The 7,520-nt window shown below is 64.3% G+C and overlaps 1 protein-coding gene across 1 annotated transcript in view; it reads left to right on the top strand.

The window, feature by feature from the left end:
- The first annotated feature begins 4,899 nt into the window (after nucleotides 1–4,899).
- The window catches only part of LOC112956983 (BRD4-interacting chromatin-remodeling complex-associated protein-like), a 12,321-nt gene continuing 9,700 nt past the window's right edge, over nucleotides 4,900–7,520 (top strand). Inside the window, exons 1-4 of the mRNA XM_026050472.1 lie at nucleotides 4,900–4,940; nucleotides 5,060–5,102; nucleotides 5,300–5,365; nucleotides 6,007–7,518. Of these exons, the coding sequence (XP_025906257.1) occupies nucleotides 4,900–4,940; nucleotides 5,060–5,102; nucleotides 5,300–5,365; nucleotides 6,007–7,518 (1,662 nt within the window). The remainder of the gene's footprint in view (nucleotides 4,941–5,059; nucleotides 5,103–5,299; nucleotides 5,366–6,006; nucleotides 7,519–7,520) is intronic.

Below are 7,520 nucleotides of genomic sequence, written 5' to 3'. Positions count from 1 at the left end.
CAAACGGTGCAAACGGGGTGAAACGGGGTGTTTGCAAACGGGGCCGAACGAGGTGTTTGCAAACGGTGCAAACAGGGCCAAATGGGGTGAAACGGGGTGTCCGCAAACGGGGCAAAACGGGGTGTCTCAAACGGTGCAAACAGGGCGAAGCGGGCTGTCCACAAACGGAGTGAAACGGGGTGTCTGCAAACGGGGCCAAACGGGGTGTACGCAAACGGTGCAAAACGGGGTGTTTGCAAACGGGGCCAAACAGGGTGAAACGGGGTGTTCACAAACGGTGCAAACGGGCTGAAACGGGGCGTCCGCAAACGGGCTGAAACGGGGTGTCCAAAAAGTGCTGCAAACAGTGCAAAACGGGCTGAAACGGGGTGTCCCCAAAGTGCTGCAAATAGTGCGAAACGGGGTGAAACGGGGTGTCCGCAAACGGTGCGAAATGGGGTGAAACGGGGTGTCCCCAAAGTGTTGAAAACGGTGCAAAACGGTGCGAAACGGGGTGAAACGGGGGGTCCCCAAAGCGCTGCAAACAGCCCGGGCCCGAGCGCCGTCCCGTGTCCCCGCGTGCCCCGTGCCGCTCTGGGGCAGCCTGATGTGCCAAAATTGGGGGTATTTGCCAAAATTGGGGGTATTTGCCAAAATTGGGGGGCTTTTGCCAAATTGGGGGTATTCGCCAAAGTCGGGGGTATTCGCCAAAATTGGAGGTATTTGCAAAGTTGGGGGTAATCGCAAAATTGAGGGCATTTGCAGAATTGGGGGTATTTGCAGAATTGGGGGTATTTGCAGAATTGGGGGTATTTGCCAAATTGGAGGGTATTTGCCAAATTGGAGGCATTGACAAAACTCGGGGGTATTCTCCAAAACTGGGGGTATTTGCAAAATTGGGAGCGTTTGCAAAACTGGGGGCATTTGCCAAAAATTGGGGGTGTTTGCAAAAATCGGAGGCATTCGCCAAAATCGGAGGCATTCGCCAAAATCGGGGATATTCGCCAAAATCGGGGATATTCGCCAAAATCGGGGTTATTTGCGAAAGTCGGGGGTGTTTGCAAAACTGGAGACGTTCACCAAAGTCGGGGTTTTTGGCCCAAACCGGGGGTGTCGCGGGGGTCCCGTCCTCCCGCCGCTCCCTTGGATCCCGTTGGCTGTTCGATCCCCGGGATTATCGCGGCATTCCCTGCCGGAACGCCGAGCGCCGCCTTTATTCCCGCGCCGCGACGTGTGGAATTGCCAGGGATGCGCGGGAGCGCTGCCGCCCCGGAGATTCCCGTGAACGGGAATGCCGAGCGAATCCGCGGCAGATTCCCGTCCGTGGGGCTGGGCGGGGTGCGCGGAGGGCGCAGATTCCCGTTTCTCCTCTGGAAACCTGGATCCCGCCGCATCTCGGCGGGATTTGCGGCTCTGCGGCGGCCTCGCGTTTCCCGTGGGATCCCGCGGAGGGAAGGGCGTCCGTGCGCATCCCCGCGCCGTCCCGCTCCTCGCCGCGTGCGGATCCGGACGCTGCCTCAGGATCCGCGCCAGGAAAGAGCCTGCGGGAGCATCCGGAGCCACCGCCGGGAATGCCGCTTCCTCCTGCTCGGATTCCCGCTGCCCTGGGCGGCCTCTCCGGGAGCTCCGGCCTCTTCCTCCTGGAAGAGAATCCTCATCGGCGCGCCGGGATGCGGCGCTGCAGGAATTAACCGCAGGATTTGGCCGCCGATCCGCAGCGGGCGGCCGAGGCGCGTCCCCTCGGCGCCCCATCCCGCGGGAACGGGCCCCGGAGCGGGAAGCGCCGCCCATCCCTTCCTTTCCATTGCCTGGGGAGCCCGGGATGCTTCCCTAGATGTTCCAGGTGGAAAAGGCCACGGATCCACGCCACGGAGCCTGACACTGGGAAGAAGCCGGGAGTTTTTCCGGGCGAATTCCGGGAGAGCAGCACGGAGCTGCGGGAAAGCCGCCTCCTCGCAGGTCGCTTTGTCCCGGGGATCACTAGGAACCATCGACTTCTTGGGCGGCCGCTTCCAAGGGGATGCTCCGAGCTCGGACCTCATTCCCGGCGGGACTGTCTCCGTGTTTCTCCATGTTTCTCCATGTTCTCCTCCCTTCGGAACCTGCCCTCCACCCTTATTTACCAAAAAAGTGCATTCCTATAAATTTGCCCATTCCGGCGCATCAGGGGCCTGGCACCTGGAAATCCCTGCCAGGTTGGGACGTTCCCTGCGGATCAGGGATGCGCGGGATTTTCCGTCTCCGAGATCCCATCCCCAGCTGCCGAATTCCCTCCGTAGCGCCCCGGAGGAGAGCGAACACGGATGGCAGCGGAGCGCGGGATTGGGAACGCGCGGCGCGGCGGCCCGCCCCGCTCCCACCGCATCCCTGCTCCCGCCGCGGGAATGCGAGTCTGGAAGTGATTTCCAGCGAAAAGGCTCCGAGGAAGCGGCGCTGCCGGGGGAGGGGAGGCCGCCGCCTCCCGCGCCCGTTTTGGGGCCGTTGCAGCCGTTTTGGGGCGTTCCGGTGGCAGCGGCGCTGAGGCCGACCCGGAGTTCCAGTTTTCTTCCTGTCCCTTCCCAGATGCGGCTTTTTTCTGGGATTCTCCATCCGGCGGCGGGGATAAAAAGCTTCCAACTCCTGGCACGCGACTGAGAATACGGGGGATACGGATCCAAAATTCCTGCTTAAAAGTCTCCGTTTTCCCTTTTTTTTGGCTTTCTCCGCTCGAGAATCCTTCCTAAAAGAGTCTGGAAAAATCTTTTCCCTCCCCGTGCGGCCTGGATGGGGAAGCCGCTCATGGAGCCAAGCTCTCCCGAAGGAAGCGCCTCTGGAGCAGAGCGCGGACGCCCTGGAATTCCTTAGGAGAACCTTGCATGGAAAAGCGTCGCCTCCCGTTTTATTTGTGCGCCGGCGATTCGTGGGATCGGAACTCCTGGAGTCCGCTCAAAAATGCGGCCGTTGCCCCTTACGTAACCAAAAATGTGGAATTTTGTCCTGTTTTCGGCGGAGCTTAAGGAAATCGGCCCTTCTGGTGGCGGCGGAAGTTGGGAACTGGGCTTCCTCGTGGCTGGAATTTCCGAAGCGCTGCCGGCTCCGACGCGGGGACGATGTTGGCGCCGCCATTCCCAACGCGGGAGGAATTTGAGGCCAGTTCAGCCCAAAATGGCCCTTTAAAGCTCTGTATTTCCACGTTTTTTGGGTTTTTTTTTTCCTCCAACGGAATCGCTTTGGAAGGTTGTTCCCAACCGGCGGAGATTTTAGGAAAACGGTGGCAAGGCTGATGTTAATGATTATGATAGCACGCCCGGGTGTCGAAAGCCTGACGATCCCGGTTTTCCCTGACGATCCCGGTTTTCCCTGACGATCCCGATTTTCCCTGAAGATCCCGGTTTTCCCTGCATATCCCCCGGGAAGAAGATGGGAAAATCTCTCCCGCGTGGTGGAACGGCACGAGGGGAGCACCGAGGGATCCCATCCGTATCCCGCTGTCCCTGGATCCGCCGCTTCCTTTCGGGGGTATCCGCTGTTATTTGTCCCGTGCCGGCACTGGGAAGAGGCCGCGATCCCGGTGCTGGGAAGGGTTAATCCGAAGAGGAGGAGGGAGATAGGGTGGGAAAACAAAGAGCCGGGACGGGGAGGCTCCGGGCAGGTCCCCGCTCCGACGGCTCCGCTCGCGTTGGCCGCTCCGGCAAATGGGAAATGGGGTTTTCCCGTTCGCTCCGGAGCGCCGCGCCGGCTTCCCGTGCGGGGACAAAGTGGGGATATCGCTGCGTGTCCGGAGGCCGGGAATGCCGTGGGATGGCGCCCTTCCTCCTCCGAGGAATCCTCATCTTCATCCGTGGCCGCCGTCTCCCCATTCCAAAGGGTTTCCGCCGCTTGAGGGGTCAGGGAAGGAGCTGCAGGTTGGAATGGATCATGGGAAAGAAAAACGTGGGATTTGGGAATTGTGCGCACGGGGGCCAAGTGCAGCCGACTCGCGGCGGGGATGGCGGGATCTGCTCCGGATCCCGAGTTTATCGCTCGCGCGCGGAGGAACCGTCTTCGTCCGGCTGGATTTCCGCGGGAATGCGGGGCGGCCATTCCCGGAAGCCGGAGCCGGCGCGCTGAGGCGGGGGTTTCCTCGGCTCCCGCGGCATTCCCCACGGGAATTGGTGATTTGGGGGTTTTGGGGGCTGTAAGTCGCTTTGTCGCCGGGCTTTGCCACCCGCCTTCCTCCGCGTAATAGGGAAAAAGAGGAAAACAGAGGAAAAGATAGCGGATAACGGGATAACGGATGAATGGGCAGGTCCGTGCCCTCGGCTCCCTGCTCCCGAGCTGGTTCGAGGTGAAACCTCACAGATTTGGGATTGTTTTCCCGCTTTCCCAGAGTGGGAAAGTGTGTTTTCCCGCTTTCCTAAAGCCCTCCGCGGGCGCCCAGTTAGGCGTTTTCCCTCGGGATCGCTCCCGTTCGGTCCGTGCTTCCCAGAGGCTTTTCCTGGCGCTGCGGGGCCGATCCCGCAACGGGATGGGGCGCGCGACGGAGCACGGAGCGGCCGACGCTTCCGACGGCAGCGCCCAAAGGGGCCGTGTCCCGGCGTTCCCGCTGCGTCCCGTGGGAAAGCACTCGGCTCCGGATCCCCGGATCCCGAGGCCGCGCCGGGATCTCCTTCCCGGCATCCCTGGGAGCGGGCGCTGACGCGGGTGGGAATGTGGGGCCTGCGCCGCGGCGGCTCCGTCCCCGGCTGCTCCCCGGCTCCGGCGGCGAGCGGCAGAAATCCCGGGAAAGCGCACGGTGGGAGCCGCCGGCGGTTACTATATAAGGCAGAGCAATGCAGGCCGAAGGGAGCAGGGGGCAGCCCGGCGTTCCCGGCGGGAAGGCGGGCTCCCGTGGCCGCGGGAAGGCCGGGATCGAGGGGAATGCGGCCGCTGACGCCCCTCTCTGCCCTCTCCGCAGTTGACATGGACGATGAGGACGGCCGGTGCCTGCTCGACGTGATCTGGTGAGTGGGCACGGCGGCGGCGTTCCGGCGGCATCCCGCGCGCCGGCGTTCCCGCGGGATCCGCCGCGCTTCCCGCGGGACCCTCCGCCGCCCTAACCCGCCTCCCCGTTGCCTTGCAGCGACCCCCAGGCCCTCAACGACTTCCTGCATGGATCCGAAAAGGTGAGCGGAGCCGCGCGGCCCGGAGCATCCGCAGGGATCCCCTAAACCACGGGAGCGTCCCCGGGGCCCCCGCAGCCGCCTTTTCCCGGCACCTTTTGGGGCACTTTCTCGGATTCCGGCGCCCGGCCGCGCTCCGAGCGCTTTTTCTTTTGCATCCTCCGCTGAAAGGAAGTAAAACGAAGTCTTCTTAATTCCAGATTGACAGTGATGATCTCCTGGACAACACAGGAGATGCAGCCAGTGCCTTTTTTGAAGGTGCTGGGGTATGTATTTTTTTTTGCCTTATACTTGGGGAATGCTAGTTTAGAAACCTCATTTTTTGTGTGTTTTTTTTTAATTATTATTTTTATTTTGCAAGCCTTTTTTTTTTTTCCTTTTTTCCTCCTTTTTGTTTTTTTTTTCCTGCTTTTCATTTTTTTTTTCCCCATCCGTTTTCCGAGGTGAGTCGGTAGGATGCAGGGCTGATTCCCCAAGGGTCGTGGAGCCCGAGCCCCGCGATGCGGGGGCGGCGCATCCCTTCCGCGTGCCCGCGAAAAGCCCCGTTTTCTCTTCCCAACGCGGGAAAAGCCTCGCGGGCCAAGGTGAAAGCCGAGGAAAAGGTGCCCTGGCCCCTCTGGATGGGCTTGGAGGAGTGTTGGCAGCCAAAATGGGTTGGGAAACCACAATCCCTGCCCTCAGCTGCTCCCGGGGCAGCCGGAATCAGCGGAAACGTCCCCAAAATCCCCCTTCCCAGGCGCCCCGTCCCTCCGCCGCCTGCGTTTCGCTGCCGGCCGCCAGCAAAGCGGAGCGGCCGCTTCCGAAGCTGCCCTTGGAGCCGGAGCGCGCCGCGCTCCCCGCTCCGGGCGCCGCTTCCCGGTGCCGCGCGGAGCCGCCGGCCTTCACGGCGCGCTCTCCCCCGTTGCAGCTGCACGTGCAGGAGCCCTCGGGCAACCACCTGAGCGCGGAGCAGAGCCAGCCGGCGCCCAGCGTGGACCTGGACTTCTTGGAAGATGACATCCTGGGCTCGCCGGCGGGCGCCGGCGCCGGCGCCGAGCAGCCCTGCGACATCCTGCAGCAGAGCCTGCAGGAGGCCAACATCACGGAGCAGACGCTGGAGGCCGAGGCCGAGCTGGACCTGGGCTCCTTCCAGCTGCCCACGCTGCAGCCCGTGGTGCAGGCGGCGCCCGAGGGCGCCCCGCAGATCTTCTCCGGCGGCGCCGACCTGCTGGGCCTGCAGCCGCCCGCCGTGCTCACGCACCAGGCGCTGGTGCAGCAGCCCGTGGGCGCCGACGTGGTCAACAAGGCCATCAGCGTGCAGCCCTTCCTGCAGCAGGTCGGCATCGGCAACGTCACCATCCAGCCCATCCCCAACCTGCAGGGCCTGCCCAACGGCAGCCCCGGCGGCGCGCTGGGCATCGGGCCCATCCAGGTGGTGGGGCAGCAGGTGATGGCCATCAACCAGCCGGCGCAGCAGCTCCTGGCCAAGCAGGTGCAGCCCTCGCCGGTGGCCACGGTGCCCGTGGGCAGCTACATCGCGCAGACGGCGCCCGAGGTGACGCTGGCCTCGGCCGGGGTGTCTCCGCAGAGCGCCGGGCTCGTCATCCAGAAGAACCTGCCGGCCGTGGCCACCACGACGCTCAACGGCAGCTCCGTGTTCGGCGGCGTGGCGGGCGCGCCGCCCGCGCAGCCGCTCGCCGTCACCTCCAGCCTCAGCAGCCCCTTGGTGCCGGCGCAGAACGTCATCATCCACCGCACGCCCACGCCCATCCAGCCCAAGCCGGCGGGCGTGCTGCAGCAGAAGCTCTACCAGCTGACGCCGAAGCCCTTCGGCTCGCCCGGCGCCGCGCTCGCCATCCCCGGCGAGGCGGCGCTGCAGCCGCAGCCGCAGCAGCAGCAGCAGCAGCAGAAGGCGCAGCAGAACCTCACGTTCAAGGCGGGCCAGAACGTGGTGCTGTCGGGCTTCCCGCCGGCGCTGCCCGCCAACGTGTTCAAGCCGCCGCCGCCGCAGCCGCCGGCGCTCAGCAAGCCCATGAGCGTGCAGCTGCTCAACCAGGGCAGCAGCATCGTCATCCCGGCGCAGCACGTGCCGCAGGCCGTCAACCAGTTCCTGCTGCCGGGCGCCTCGGCCGTGCAGCTGCCGCCGCAGCTCTCGGCGCTGCCGGCCGGCGTGGGCGGGCAGCTGCTGGCGGCGTCGCACGCCGCCGCGCCGGCGCACATCATCACGAGCCAGGGCGCCGGCGCGCAGCTCATCGCCAACCCGGCGCTGCCGGCGCAGATCCTCACCAACCAGAACCTGGCCGGGCAGCTCAACCTGGGCCCGGTGCTGGCGTCGCCCAACGCGCCCGGCACCGCGCACATCCTCTCGGCGCCCATCCAGGTGGGCCAGCCGGCGCTCCGCCGCGTGCCCGTGCCGCTGGCGGGCGCGCAGAGCCAGCCCGC

This window comes from Nothoprocta perdicaria, unplaced genomic scaffold (genome assembly GCF_003342845.1).
Source record: "Nothoprocta perdicaria isolate Ctin4 unplaced genomic scaffold, notPer1 scaffold_694, whole genome shotgun sequence".
Lineage (NCBI taxonomy): Eukaryota > Metazoa > Chordata > Aves > Tinamiformes > Tinamidae > Nothoprocta > Nothoprocta perdicaria.
The sequence above is the reverse complement of the archived record's forward strand: the minus strand, read 5'-3'. Positions and strand labels throughout refer to the sequence as shown.